The 15,792-nt window shown below is 45.8% G+C and overlaps 1 protein-coding gene across 5 annotated transcripts in view; it reads right to left on the reverse strand.

The window, feature by feature from the left end:
• The window catches only part of UBE2G2 (ubiquitin conjugating enzyme E2 G2), a 35,496-nt gene that overhangs the window by 2,482 nt on the left and 17,222 nt on the right, over positions 1-15,792 (reverse strand). For 4 of the 5 annotated variants that reach the window (XM_014859785.3, XM_070488988.1, XM_070488989.1 and 1 more), the window contains exons 4-5: positions 6,310-6,428; positions 2,329-2,469 (exon numbers count right to left, since the gene is read on the reverse strand). In XM_014859785.3, the coding sequence (XP_014715271.1) occupies positions 2,329-2,469; positions 6,310-6,428 (260 nt within the window). The remainder of the gene's footprint in view (positions 1-2,328; positions 2,470-6,309; positions 6,429-15,792) is intronic. The other variant, XM_070488987.1, reaches the window with a different exon arrangement.

Genomic DNA, 15,792 nt, shown 5'->3' on the forward strand with positions numbered 1-15,792 from the left:
TCAACATGTAGCAAACACTGTCCTGCCCCACTGTGGCCCCAGGCCGCTTCCTCACACTCCAGCCCTGCTGCCCCACGCTGCCATGGTGTCTGTTTCTCTAACCCAAATGACTTTTTCCCGTCCCTCCTTCCATTTACTCAGCAAACCCTTCCTCACTAGGTCTGATGCGCAAGGCCTCATGCTGGACTCTAGGTAGGCCGAGGGCACAGAGATGTGGCCCCTCAGAGGGACACTGTCTAGTGGGCTGACAGAACTTGCACACCCACAAATGCCTCATTTCAAGGAAGGAGATGGCAGGAGGCAGAATGACAGGGGGTCCTGCAGGCCTCTCAAAGGATGTGGTACTTAGGGAACCCCCAACTGGGCCTGTGCACAGGGAGCACATGAGCATGGACAGAGCCAGCCCTGCTCCCACCCAGCATCTGTGAGAGAGCCCCAGTGCCCAGATGGCTAGCACAGGGTCAGAGAGCTGCTGTCCCTAGAGCAGGTCAGGCCAGAGGGCACGGCTGAGCAGGGCAGCAGGCAGGGCAGGAGGGGAGAGGCACACTTGGCCAAGCTGGGTGTGGTGATGGAGCTGGAAAAGCAGCTCAGAGCAAAGGACATGTAATCAGAGAGGCATATGTAAAGAATACATTAAAACCTAAAGAAAAAAAAAAGCAATTTATAGCAAAACTGTGCATAATGGTAGACTTTATAGCTGCCATCTGAAGACAGTCAATCATTGCCTCTCTTCCATCTTTTTTTTTTTTTTTTTTTTTTAAAGATTTTATTTTTTTCCTGTTTCTCCCCAAAGCCCCCCGGTACATAGTTGTATATTCTTCGTTGTGGGTCCTTCTAGTTGTGGCATGTGGGACGCTGCCTCAGCGTGGTTTGATGAGCAGTGCCATGTCCGCGCCCAGGATTCGAACCAACGAAACACTGGGCCGCCTGCAGCGGAGCGCGCGAACTTAACCACTCGGCCACGGGGCCAGCCCCGCCTCTCTTCCATCTTCAAATGCCCCTCACCCGATTCCTTGTGTCTCTACCTTAGAACACGTGCGCGCGCTGAAGTCCTGGACCCCACATTCCTCTGACTCCGCCAGAGCCCAAGCAGCCGCTCGAGGTAAGCCTCCTCCTTGGGGCCTCCCACAGCACGGTCAAATCTCTCCTTTTGCCAAGCCTCCATTTCTGTAACCTCTTTCTCTTGCTGGTTTTCTAGACCATTCCTCCTACGTTCCTCTGAGAACTCCTTTCCTTCCACAAGCCCTTTCTACACTATCCCCTGTCCCACTCGTCACCTACTTATCCAGGGACCACTCCACACTCTCCACCACTGGCCCTCAGCTGAGTGGCTCCCAGACAGCTGCGGAGGGTGGACACTCAGACCCCAAACTCTTCTCTTCCCCAAATCCTGCTCCCTCTGGATTTCTGTCCCCAAAGACAGCACCCCTCTATCCAGGCGCTCAGGTCAGAAACAGAGGAGCCACCCTGCACACCAGTGAGCCTGAGTCTCCTCAACGCACCCCTTCCTCTCGGCCCCAGGACCATTCCTGTCCTCCTCTAAGCCTGATCTTTTCTCTCAGGCCACTGTACACCCAATCAACAACTTTTCGTTCCTCCTTCAGACCAGCACTCTGCTGCAAGGACGATCCTTCTGAGGCACAGCCTGAATATCTAACATCCCCATGGAGGGTCAGGCTCTGGCCAAGCACACTTCCCCAGGGCTCCCCCGCCCCCAGCTGGGCTCCAGCCGTAACAAGCCCTGGCAGCGCCCCCACGAGGGTTAGCTGCCTCACCCCAAATGCCTTTCCCTCCCCCTCACCTTGTGAATGCCTACATGTTCTAAACCCAGCCCAGACAGTCCCATCTCTGAAACTGGCCCAAAAGCCCATCTCACGACTTATCACAGTGGCCTGTAACTGCTGGTGGATTTGGAAAGTTCCCTTAGGATGTGGGGCCTTAAAGTTGGAGTTATGTCACACTGAGTTTTACACCCCAGTATAGTGTCTCCAATACAGCAGGTCCCCCCAAAAATGCCTATGAACGAATGAAATGCCCAAGGAGCAGAGCATGGTTACTTATGGTCAGCAATACGATATACACGACACAAGACCACCTTCAAATTCACAATTATATAAAGTACGCTTACACTTGTGAAAGTCTATATAAATAGCATTAAATGGAAAAGCAGAAAACAGTATATATACAGCAATGACTACGGAACAGAAGGGAACTGTAAGGATTAAACGAGGAAAGAGCAGCAGCCCCGTGCTGTCTGGTTCTAGTAGCGCTTTCTTCTACCAGAGGTTAGCGCCCAGCACCCTAGGAGCCTGGACCGCCCAGCATTACCTGCCAGCATGCTCACCACCGACAGGAGGATCTTCTCCACGCTCTGCACGGGGCTCCACCTCTCGGCGCTGCTCTCGTAGCCCATGGGGTCGTCGCCCGGAGCGTGAAGGATGGAAATGCAGACTCTCCCATCAGGGTAGACTGCAGGGATCAGAACACAGCAGCTGAGCACAGAGAATGGGCCGGGGTGACGCAGTACTTGGTCAGGTCCCACAGAGAAAAGGGGACAAGTGGTGCAGACACAGGGAGTGAGCTGTTCGCACAAATGGAGCATAACCTGCAGCCTGAGCATCGTGCCCACATCCACTGGTCCCGGAGGGCCTGTGCAGGCCTCTCAGGGCACTCACTGCGCACTCACTGACAGGGCTCTGGGCTAGTCTGTCCGTGCTAGTCAGTCATGGGACGATTCCACCTTCACATGGCTTGCTTAAAGTATTATATCCAAAAGGAGAAAATGAAGGTTATCTGGCCGTCAAATATTTCACCAAAATATCTAATTAGGATTATTCACAACATTTTTCAGAGTTAGTTTCTTAGGTATCTCTAATTCTACCATTAAATCTCTAAACTGGACTGTGTAAAATATATGTTCACGTGGCTAGGACAAAGGTAACTGGAATTATTTAAATATCCAGAAAAAGATAGGCACTGTGATTTCTCTTGGTAACTTATTCTAATGGAAAAATGATCTGTACTCTCTGGAAATCAACTGTGCCTAAATCTAATCCATCTCCCAACAAATAGCATCATTAACAAGATACCCAAGGTCTGATCAGAGAAAAATGAATTTTGAAGTCACAGTATGTAACTGGTCCTATCGAGAAAGTAAAAGCCTGTATTATTTTTCTTTTACACACACTTGGGGAAATTCTCAGATGGCTCAGTATATACTCAGATATACAGGAATCCATTTGGATAGACTCACTTGCAAAATTATAAGGCTATTAAGTTATAATAATAAAAATGGACAATTTAAAATAAATTTACTTAATTTACCTTCACTCATGAGCTCAGAATTTCATGAAAATTTAGAGAGGTGAGCAGTACTTCTCATTTACCTCCCAAAAGCCTTTCTTTGATACTTGGTCTCTGATTTTCTTCATCCATCCCTTGCTCTAGTGGTTTTGGCTCTTTGGCTATCCAGAAACTATCACAAATTCTCACTGAAGGAAAGAGTTTAGGAAACTATGTGCATATTTGTCGTGGACATCAGGATGTCCGTCTACAGTGCACATAATGCGGTGACACTGTACACTCCAGAAATATCAAAAAGCGGACATGTCCCTGCCACCCTCTCTCTCACTGAGCCCCATCAGCTTTGCTTCCTAAAGCCCCCTTGAATCCCTCCACATCCACATCTGTTCCTCAGCAACGCCCACATTCGGTTCCAAGCTGCCAGCCGCTCTCCTCTGGACCACACAGCAGTGTCCTAGCCAGCTCCCTCTGATCTGCCCTCTACACTAGAATACACCACAATAACCCTTTCAAAGACCGGGCCGGTCATGCTGCTCCCACACATTCACTCAGAAGCCCTCAGGGGGTCCCCACTGCTCCTAGGAGAAACATCAAAATCCTTCAGATGGACTCAAAGGCCTGAACTGGTTTGGTCCCCACCATCCTGTCCCCCACTCTCCTCACACAGGGCCTCTGCACACACTAGACCCCTGCCCGACCCCCACAGAGCCTGGGAGCTCCCATTGCTCTCCCTGCAGGTGGCCAGGTCCACCACTGCCCCGGCAGGGCACTTTCCCCGACCTCCCTGTGTGAGGGACCTTATGCCCACCTGCAAGATTCTCCCAGCAACGTCCACCCCTGCCTGCAGATTGGGTGTTCCGGATGGTCAAGCCCCGTCCATTATTTGCTCACCACTGCACCCCAGCAACTCTCAGTAAATGTCTTGAATTATTTTTTAAAAGTATTTATGGATTGACCAGTTTTTATGATACTGGTAGACTAATGCAATAGTTCTTCTCCAAAATAATTTTTACAAAATAAAAATAATATATACCCACTTACAGTAAGGCCAAATTTAAAAACTAGTTGTATTAATTATTTGATCATTAAAAATATTATCAGACTACTGTTAGTATATACTCACTAGTTTAATCAGTTTATTGGCCATACTTGCCTGTAACTCCATGTCACAGGCATTGTTCTAAAGAATGTATTTATCTTCAATATAATCTTATTTTCACTTTTTTAATTACCCACAATCCTCTTTATAGGTGCATTTTATGGCTAATCTACTTGAAATTGTTGGCCTCTTCAGTCAACTCTATAAACCATAATAAATTTTTTAACTTTCTATTATGCCAAATTCCAAGCAGACACCAAAGTAGGCAGCAGTATGATGGCAGCAGTATGATGAATGCCATATACACGCATCACCTGACCTCAACAACTGCCAGCTCATGGCCAAGCTTCTGGAAAGGACGAATGATTCTTCTGAGCTCCTAACAGGCACATGGAGCTGAATTAATGCTGAGATAAGAAAAAGGTACAAAACAGTCTCTCTGAGGAGGAAGCTAATTATCTGCATGTAACAACATGTGAATGACATGCTCCAGATGAAGGTCTGGGCGGCAAGTGCAACAGGGGAGAGTGTGTCCCACCAGGTTGGCTGGCCATCGTGAAACCCTTCATGGGGCGGGAGGAGTCTAGGAGCAGACTGAGGAGGGTGTGCCAAGTGGGTTCATTCGTAAACCAAGTGAGACCTCAACGGCTCAGGAAATTCTACAAAATGTCTCATGTATTAAATTAGCCTTTAGCTATTTGATACACAGAGAAGTACAGGAAAAGGAATTGGTCTCAAATAAGTAAATATTTAATTTCTACAAAATAGTATATCTTACTTGCTCTTCTTCTCCACAATTATTAAGATCATGATTATTAGTAGCAATAATCATTTAAAAAAAGGACACTATTCTAAATATGATCACTGAAAATATGTTTCCTTCTTTAATTCTCTTATCTATAATCCCCCACCTGTAAAAGAGAGAAGTAAAAACCACAGCCATTCAGGAATTCCGATCCGTGCTACCACTTTTTTTTTTTCATTAAAGTATAGTAAATTTATTTAAATGACCTTTTTTTCCCCTTTTTAAAAGTAATACCTATTTTAGAAAGAAATTTGCGGCCAGCCCTGTGGCCAAGAGATTAAGTTGGTGCGCGCCGCTTTGGTGGCCCAGAGTTTTGCTGGTTCGGATCCTGGGTGCAGACCCAGCACCGCTCATCAAGCCATGCTGAGGCCGCGTCCCACACAGCAGAACTAGAAGGACCCACAACTAGAATATACAACTATGTACTGAGGGGCTTTAGGGACAAGAAGAAAAAAAAAGACCGGCAACAGATGTTAGCTCAGGGCCAATCGTAAAAAAAGAAAAAATTTATAAAAAGAAAGAAATGATCTCACCATTGAAAGAGAATCATTTTTAACATCTTTGTATTACATTTCCAGTTATATACATTTACATGTGAATTTTTTAAAAAAAATTAAATTGTAATAGGCCTACTGATTAGTAGCCTGTTTTTCTCATTCAAAATAGCACAAATATCATTCCATATCATTAAATATTACTGTAGATCATTTAAAATATCTATATAGTATTCCACCAAATGAATTAGTATAACTTAACTAATTCTCTGCTGCTGAATACCTAAGCTGCTTTCAATTTTTCCCACTGTTGAAATGAACGCTGTGATGAAGACTCACGCGACCCGCTCTGAGGGCACACCACGCTCCTTTCCTCCAACGATTCCACTAAACAAAGGAGGGCCGGGACAACTGCCATCCAGCTGTAGGGCCACATTTTTCTTTTATCTACATTAAATTGTCCTTCAAACTTGCAATCATGACGTCAACCACACCATGACCAACCTGCCGCAGTCTCAACGGCCCACACCACTCGTACTGCCTTTCACACAGTTCTGCAGCTCTGAGCCTCTCCAGGTTCCATCAAAACTACTCCCAGAAGCACTTACTGTTGGGATGAAACATCTCACAGGTAAATCTCATCTTCGGGGGACTTAATGGGTAATCAAGTGGGAAACTCAGGACGGCAGGAAAGACACCAAACTCAAAACAGGTGTCCTCCGGGCCCCTGGAAGACACAAAGCACAGACAGAGCTTCAGGGCAGATGTTTCCATGTCTATACACTCTAGAAAGGGGTCAAGGAAATTCCTGAAGCTTTATGAATGCACATGAAAAGATTATCTAAATAATAACCATGAGGGTACTTTTTGATGAATAGCAAGGAATATCTCATTGTCCCATTCCAATCCGGTTTATCTTAGGTGCGAGCACCAGGAGTGAATCACAGGCACGGTCTTCACATCAGTAAAGGTGAGAGTGCGCAGCAAAAATCCGCAATAATGGGATCAGAGAAAAGAACTAATGCCAACATTGCAAGATCCTAGGGGTTTTGTTTTCCTGGTTATGTGGTACAATTACATTTGAGGATAAAAATATAAATTATGGCACATGTTAGAGCAAGATTCTATTGTAGTAAATAAACGAGGGGTTAAGGGTTGTTATTTCAAAGGCTATTTTTAATTTTTAAATGTGCCTTAGAAGTGCTATTTGTAACCTTCAAGAAACAGATAAAGAGCACACACGTGATCAGTGAACTCACTGCAGCAGGCCGGGCGTGCACACGTATGCGCATGTACCAGGGCTGCAAGCCCTGACCCGTGGGCGGAGCCCGGGGCCACAGCCTCCGCACACGGTCTCCTGAGCCTCACCATCAGTAGGCACGTGCACGCCTGTCTGCCTGGGTTTACAGCCTCCTTGTGGGAAATGGCAGAAATGGACTAAACCATTTCAAAAGTCCTGTCAAATTTTAAAACTCCATACATAATAAAATAACACTGTCTTGACCAACATACAAGACACAAAGGCCAGGAGAGGAAGAGAGCCACCCAGCTCACATCTTAACAGAGAGATGATCTCCTCCTCCTCTTACAAATTCCATTTATAAAACATGCATTAGAGTAGTTTTAAAAAATCTTAGACCATCTTTACTATGGAAATTCTTAGAAGGAAAGAGAACTGCTGAACGACAGCTACAGACACTGAAACAGTAGCAACTACTTTGGGCATAACCCATCAAATCCAATAAATAAGAAAGCAAACCCCCTTCTACTTATGAGAGCTCAGAGGAGCAGTCCCCTAGAAACACCTCTGTCTCCCTACGTGATGGCTTGCAACGTGTTAACTCTACAACACAACGTAGGGGACCAACACAGGGCACGGGGACCTCGGTCACCACAGAAGCACTTCAACACGGGAGACTTGCTGCCCTTCACAACGAATACAAGATATGGCACAGGAAAACAAATAATTAAAATATATTTTTCTAACAAACCAATCTTCGTTTTTTTCAATTGTTTTTTAAAAGTACAAATCTGGTTTAAATCTTGACAAAATTATTTTGATTCCATGAAATAAAAATATAGATTTGAAAATATTAGAAACAATATTTATCTCCACAATTAAAGGATAAAGACCAAAAAATTCCCAAAGAAACTGAACAGAGAGTGTGCTTTCATTCGGTGACAACACTGAGGGCTTCTGAGAGCGCCACCACAGTGGGGCCCAGAGGGCTGGGCTGTAGCAAAATGGTCAAAACGAGAACAAGGCGAAAAGATGTGGCAGAATTTTTTTTCAATTTAAGAGACAAATCTCGATTCTGAAAACTGTGTCCTCGCTACTTTCTGGGAAACGAGAGTGGATGGCTGCCTTGTCTTGGACGGTGAGTGTCACTGTGCTGCAGGGCCTGGAGCCTTGGCAGGAAGCCAGGACAGGGAAAGCCACACGAAGAAGAGCTGAGTGTGGGGCTGGCTCCTGCCAGGGAGGGCATCCGTCCCGGGGAAGGGGCTGCAGGCCGCACAGGAGCGAGCACCACCCACACTGGGCAGCTCCCTGCGGCGGCTCGAGCCCTGTGCTGCTCTTCCTGAAAGGACGCCCTAAGCCTCTCCCTCTGCACCGACCACAGGTGAGAGATTTCCGATCACCCCACGCCTCTGCTCCATGGAAATTTCTGCTTTTCCAGCTCAGAGTAGATGGTAAATGCCACTCCGTTAGTACACCACAGGTCCTCCTGAGGAAAGGTGCCAGGGAGCACTGCTTTCACGCCACTGTGAAGCCAAGCTGGGAAGACCAAGGATTAACTGACTTCACCAAGTTCCTAAGGCAGTTCAGTACCAGTTCGGAGTAGAACACAGTTCAAACTGCTAACTCAGAAAGCTGGGCCAAGAAAAGATCTTTAAAAGCAACATTGTTAATACTCCAGGAATGTTTGCCAGCGCCTCGGTGTTTCTGGCACCTATGAGTTAGAAGAGGAAAAAATGTCTGGGTAGCGTTTCTGGAATAAGCCAAGTGGTATTTGCTCAATACTTTGATAACAGTTCTTTGTTTCCTATAATAGGGCATTTTTTAATTAAAAAAAGAAAATCCACTGGGTCGTTTGTAGCCTCAGAAGCATGATCAAACATTTCCTACAGTGCTCCCACATCTTAAATATCAAAGCTATTTGCAAATGCTCTGGGTTGCTACCGGTTTGAAACTGGGGTTTCTTTCTCTTCCAGAATGCCCTGGTGCCTGGGACAGGCATGCAGGTGGGCCCACGGGTGCAGCGGCGTGCCTGCTGACTTGATGGAAAACGCTATCGAGTAAATTCCTGAACCAAGACAGGGAGCATAATTAGTGTTATTTTTGGACAAGTTTTATTGCCTTACTCCAGGATGGCCTCACTTCTCTTTCACTAAAGAAGGCATCATCTCAAAACCTTCAGAAAAAAGCAGAGGAAAGAGAGAAGAAAGGAAACAAAACAAATTTACCCAAAGCCAATGTAAATTCTTCAAAGCCTGCAAATTATTTTCCATCCTATTGATTAAAATAACAGCCTAAATGATTTCAGAGCTCAGAGATAAGTCCTTTACGCGTTCTCTGAGACAAGTATTAGAGTAAAGCCTAATAACCATGCTCTACTCTGCAATCACATTTCAAACGTTCGCTTCAAATCACTGGCTTTAGGTGAATTCGATGCTAAGGAGCAAATACTGAGAGAGCAACACTGACAGTCTAAACCTGACCACTGATTAGCAATGTCGCTCCTTGAGAAGAACGACTGAAGGACGACTGCTTAACTCAGCCCTCCGCCCAGAGCTGCACCACACCTGCAACTGCGCCCATCCTAACACCCGGACCCTCGCGGAGCCAATGAAAGCTGGGAAAATGTTCATTTAGTCTCTCAACATTAATCTCCAGTGAAAAACTGTTCTCTTTGCTTTTCATTTCTAAAACCCTATCTAGTAACAAAAGCAGCTTACAGGCCTCATCCTGAAGGCAAAGGTGATGGGGAGACCAGAGTGCCTTATCATGGAGCGTGGGTGTCTCTGCTGTCAGTGAGCAATCCGCCCGCCAGGCGTGTGCAGGACCGCAGCCTGCACGCCACTCCAGCTGCGGCAAGTGTTGAAGAAGCTGACGGGTTTTGCTGTTGTCCTCTTTTTCAAGTATGTCACAGCACATAGACAAAAAATCTCATCCGTATGACAAGGTTTTAAATAATGGAGATTGTAAACCCATTCCTTAGCATTTAAACTTAAACTGGACTACTAAGGGACCACAATTTCCCAGGAGTCATAAGGACCTGAAGCATAAAAAGGAAAGACGTGCTGCTTCTTAAACACCCTCCACTTCCAGGGGCAGAGGTCCCTGCCCTCACGCTGCACAAACCACATAGAGCACCCAGCAGGGAGGGCCCTGAGGGGCACCTGGTGTCACAGCAGGAGTGCCATCCCCTTCCCGCAATCTCTGCCCCAAGGTTCAGCAAATGCTTCTTGCCAATGCCCCTGCCACAGTGATGCAGGTGGGCTACACGAACAGCCCCCATGTTAGGGCGTTTTAGAAGCCCAGGGACACCAGCTCTGCTCTGCTCTGCTGTGCCTTTAACACTCAAGTCACTGGGCTTCACCCCAGGCAAAGACTGAAGGAGTGCCTGCTGCTGAAGGTCACCATGCCAGGCACAGGGGAACTGCACAGAAACTGACCGGGAAGGTTCCTGCTCACAGGACCTCCCACCCTTGCAGGAAGACTACACGGACTGTAGGGACTTGTGACCGCCGGGGAAAGTGCCCTCGAGTACCTTTCCATGGGCACTTGGCAGCCTCAACCCAAACTATATATTTGCCACCCAGCCCGGCACGAGCCTGCCTCAGCGCAGCATCTCTGGGGATGACCCAGATATTCATTTTATTGCGCTTTTTCCTTTTGCTGTATTCTAAGTGCCCCAGGTGATTCTAAGATAAGGAACCATGCTCAGAACTCTGAGGAGGAAGAGGAAAGATGCCTTCCACTTCAGGAAATCACGGTAGTAGCAAATACAGATTTTCTTCCATATAATTATTTTCATCATTAAATCTGTTCAAAAAAAGACTACAGTCATGCTCTAATTTTTTTTTTGCAATACAGACATTTCTGAAAACTTTAAATCAAATATATTTCAACTATATTTAAAGTGCACTAGGGGCCAGCCCAGGGGCCGAGAGGTTGGGTTTGCGTGCACCGCTTCGGTGGCCCAAGGTTTCCCTGGTTCGGATCCTGGGCGTGGAGCTAACACTGGCTCATCAAGGCAGGCTGAGTGGTGTCCTGCATAGCACAGCTAGAAGGGCCTGCAACTAGAACGTACAACTATGTACTGGGGGCTTTGGGGAGAAGGAGGAAGAGAAAAAAAAAGACTGGCAAAAGATGTCAGCTCAGGGCCAACCTTTGAAAGAAAAAAGTGCACTACATAAGTACATCAATTACAAGAACTTTATAGTGAATTCTGACATAGACAATAACTATCACGACATAAACTTTGACTTTAACTAGAAATATATACGCACGTTGGAAAATACTCAAATACCTAAGTACATAAAATAAAAAGCAAATACCTCCCTCACCCTCTTCCTGAATCACCTCCTCAAGGTAGCCACAGTTAAGTCTGGTTATTCTCCCAGGCTTTTTGCATGTAAACTGACACACCTTCACCCACAAAACTGGATATTTTAAAATTAAAAATGTATTATGACATTGCTAAGGGGAATTTGTTTTTTTTTTAAAGATTTTATTTTTTTTCCTTTTTCTCCTCATAGCCCCCCGGTACATGGTTGTATATTCTTCGTTGTGGGTCCTTCTAGCTGTGGCATGTGGGACGCCGCCTCAGCGTGGTTTGATGAGCAGTGCCATGTCCACACCCAGATTCGAACCAATGAAACCCTGGGCCGCCTGCAGCGGAGCACGTGAACTTAACCACTCGGCCACAGGGCCAGCCCCTGAGGGGAATTTTAAAAGACCTAAATAAATGGAGAGACAGTCCACTCAAGATCGTTAAAACAGCAATATTCCTCAAATTGATCTAAATACTCAAATGCACTTCCTACCCAAATTCCAGCTGGCTTCTTTGCAGAAAGTGACAAGCTGATGCGAAGATTCAGATGGAAATGCAAGGGACCAAGAACACGCAAAACAGTTTTGAAAAAGAACAACAAAGCTGGAGGACTCGCACTTCCCAATGTCAAACTCACTATAAAGCCACAAAAGTCAAGGCTGTGCGGCACTGGTGTAAGGATAAGCACGGACCAATGGAACAGAATTCAGAGCACAAAATAAACTCTTACATCTGTGGTCAACCAACTTTTGAAAAAGGTGCCAAGATAATTCAAGGCAGAAAGGATTTCCCTTCCAACAAATGGTGCCAGGAGAACCGGACATCTACATACACAAGAATGAAGTTGGACTCCTACCTACCTAATACCACACCCCAAAATTACCTCAAAATGCATCAAAATAAATGTAAGAGCTATAAATATAAAACTTCTAAAAGAACACATAAGAGAAAACGTTAGTAACCTTGGGTTATATGACACCAAAGCATGATCCATAAAAGAAAAAAAGCATGATCTATAAAAGAAAAAAATTTCATCAAAATTCAAAACTTTTAAGTTTCAAAAGACTCCCTCAAGAAAACAACAAAGCAAGCTGCAGACGGGGAGAAAGCACTTGAAAAATCATACATCTGATAAAGGACTCATATCCAAAATAGATAAAGAACTCTTACAACTCAACATAAGAAGACATCTCAATTAAAAAATGGATAAAAGCTCTGAAGTTCACTAAAGAAGATATATGAATGGCTAATAAGCCCATGAAAAGACACTCAACATCATTAGTCATTAGGGCAATGAAGATCAAATCCACAGTGAGATACCACCTCCCACCCACCAGGAGAGCTGTAATCAGACAACACCAAGCGTGGGTGAGGAAGAGGAGAAATGAAAACACACACACACTGCTGGGGGATGTAAGATGGTGAGCTACTCTGGAAAACAATTTGGCAGTTTCTTAAAACAGTGAAGATCAATTTACTCCATACTTCAGCACTCCACTCCTATGTTCTAGCCAAGAGAGATGAAAACATGTCCACACAGAATGGTATGCAAGTGTTCACAGAAGCACTATTCACAACAGCCAAAAGGTGGTAACACCCAAATGTCCATCAATGGGGGAGGGGATAAACCAGCTGTGGCCCATCCAGCAAGTGGAATACTATTCAGCCATAAAAGAAGGAGCTATGACATGCTGCAGCACGAGGAGTCACAAATGCATTATGCCAAGTGAAAGAAGCCAGACACAAAGATGAAGTACTTTATGATCCCATTTGTAGGAAAAGTCCAGCAGAGGCAAATCTGTAGTCAGAAAGCAGACCAGAGGTTGCCTATGGCTGAGGGTGGGGTGGGGAATAGGCATGAGGACCTTTTTGGAAATGTTCTAAAACTGGGTTGTGGTGATGCCTGCAAAACTTTATAAATTTACTAAGAATCATTGACTTGTACAATTAATACAGGTAAAATTTATGGTATATATCTCAATAAAGCTGCTAAAAATTTTTACACTGGGGGGAAACATTTCATGCCACACCAGGGTTTCTCGACCTCAGCACCACTGGCATCTCAGGCTGGGCAGTTCTGTGATGTCTATGAGGGGCTGTCCTGTGCACGGCGGGGGGTCCAGCAGGCTCCCACTAGATGCCAGTAGTGGAGCTCCCCCCACTCCCCAGTTATGACAACCAACCATGTCTCCAGACACTGCCACATGTCCCGCAGGGGGCAAGATCATCCCTGGCAGACAACACTGATGTATACCTCTTGTTCCATAATTTGCTTTCTCCACTCAATAACACATTGTGGACATCGTTCTATGGCAGTCCATAGATTCTGCCAAAAACCTTTTAGAGCTACGTGGCATTCCACCGTATGGATGTTCCATAAATTACATTGAACAATGACAGTTCCTTTTGTTTTTTTATTACAGCAGTGAATGTTGCAATAAACTTCCTCGCATAGAGATCTTCATAACACTTCTGTTAAAGAAATCCCTAGGGGGCCAGCCCCAGTGCCCTAGTGGTTACATTCGGCAAGCTCCACTTCAGCAGCCAGGTTCAGTTCCCAGGTATGGACCTACACCACTCTGTTAGTGGCCGTGCTGTGCTGTCAGGCCACATACTAAAACACAGAGGAAGACTGGCATGGATATTAGCTCAGGGGGAATTCTCCTCAGCAAAAAAAACAAAAGAAAGAAAAAGAAAAAGAAGCCCCTACGGTTGAGATTTTGGGTCAGAGAATATACAACAAAAATTATAAACCTCTATTCAACATCTCAGGTTTATCTTAGCAAGTGCAGTACCGACAAGAGATGCTCTGTGACCATGTTCTGTAAACGAGAAAGCCTGCTATAAGGGTGGCTGCTGTGACCATGACTTTCACACCCGGCATAGGCCGTGCACAGTCCTAAGAGAAGCATCAGCCTGGGAATCCTTGCACCCATGGCTGTAAACCAGCTGGGACCCAAACATGCTGGCAGTGACAGGGGGATGGAGTCAGCCAAGGGTCCCCAACCATTCAGGAAGGGGAAGGTCCTTATTTTACCACAGCCACTAGAGCCCCCTGGACTGGAGAGGGCACAGCAGCTGGCCACGGACCAGGCAGGAAAGTCACCAATGCCAGCTGCCTTGAGAACACTGGGATAGGGCAGAAATGGGGCACCAAGATTCCAGGGGACTTCACACTTTTTCTAGCCACTGAGGATGAATAGCCATCCTGCACCCCAGGGCCCATTCTGTCCTACAGAAGGGCTCCAACAGAAGAGCGTGTCCAACCTCCACAGTAAAGGACCTCAGACAGCTGCTGACACTGCGGCCAAGGGCCAACAAGGTCACACAGGCCAGAGCTCCAGAGCTGGAAGAGGGAGAAGGTAAACCCACTTGTCTAAAAGGATGCTGAACCTCTTTGTTTTGACTGAATAAGTGAGGGTCAGAGAGGCAGAGTGACTGCCCAAGACCACGAGCCACGCCACCACACGCAGCGCTGGGGGTGCACATCCCTTAGTTTGCCAGAAGCTCCACCATTTTCCACTGGGCCACACGCTTGAACTCCACCGTAAGCTCAGCCGGGAGTCAGACAGTTATTTTCTACTTTTAATCAGAGAATAGGCCATGGCAATTTTATTACTTAGCTCTTCTCTTGTTCACTAATTGCTGTGGTGCCCATCCTAGTCCCTCAATCTTCTTCTTTCAGGGTGGAATTATGGGGTCACCTATGATGCCTGTATCCTCAGACGAGGCCCCTAATATAACAGGCTCTCAGCATGTGTCGTGTGAACATCTGAAAAGAGGTTTTCTTTACTGCACAGCTGAGAAGAGATGGAGGCCTCGTGGGTAAGCACTGCTGCAGACCCTACAGTGCTGAACTCACAGAAAAGGAGGCAAGCGTGGTTTCAGAAACACTAGGCCATGGAAGAAACTCTGAAAACAATCGAAGAATACAAAGAGGGAAAAGAACACCTTTCACTAAGGAGTAAAACTCAGCCAGCTGTCTGCCAAAATAGCAAGGTGAGACGAGTCAACGGGAGGACAGTTAATTCCTTAATAGATGTTTTAAGTACATTTGTAAACGGCCTCTTGTTTGGGAAAGGATCTGGAAGAGGACCAAAACTCACAATCTCACCAGATCTTGAAGCAGGGGAATTCCACACTAATGCAAAAGCCTTATTCAAACATAAAAGTGCTCTACCTAAAAATAGTTCTAATTACTTTTTAAGACAGGTTTTCAAAATATTGGTTTAATTTTATAATGTTTATCTAAAATTAGTAATAGTTACTCTAACAGATTCTTAACAATAAACACTTTAAAAAAACTATACTGGAAGGCTCAAGTATCCCTTTAAGGGCTTCTAAACATGCCTACTGTGGAGATGCACAAGCCAATCTTCCAAAGACGGAAGAACCGTCAGCTGCCACCAACCTCTGCACTCAGAAAGCCCGGCCCATAACCTGTGCCCCCCGTAAGCAGGCTTACTGCCCTGGTGGCGTGCATATGTGTCTGTGTTAACACAAAAAGAATGCACATGACACGTTAAATTAAAA

Source organism: Equus asinus, chromosome 18 (assembly GCF_041296235.1).
Source record: "Equus asinus isolate D_3611 breed Donkey chromosome 18, EquAss-T2T_v2, whole genome shotgun sequence".
Lineage (NCBI taxonomy): Eukaryota > Metazoa > Chordata > Mammalia > Perissodactyla > Equidae > Equus > Equus asinus.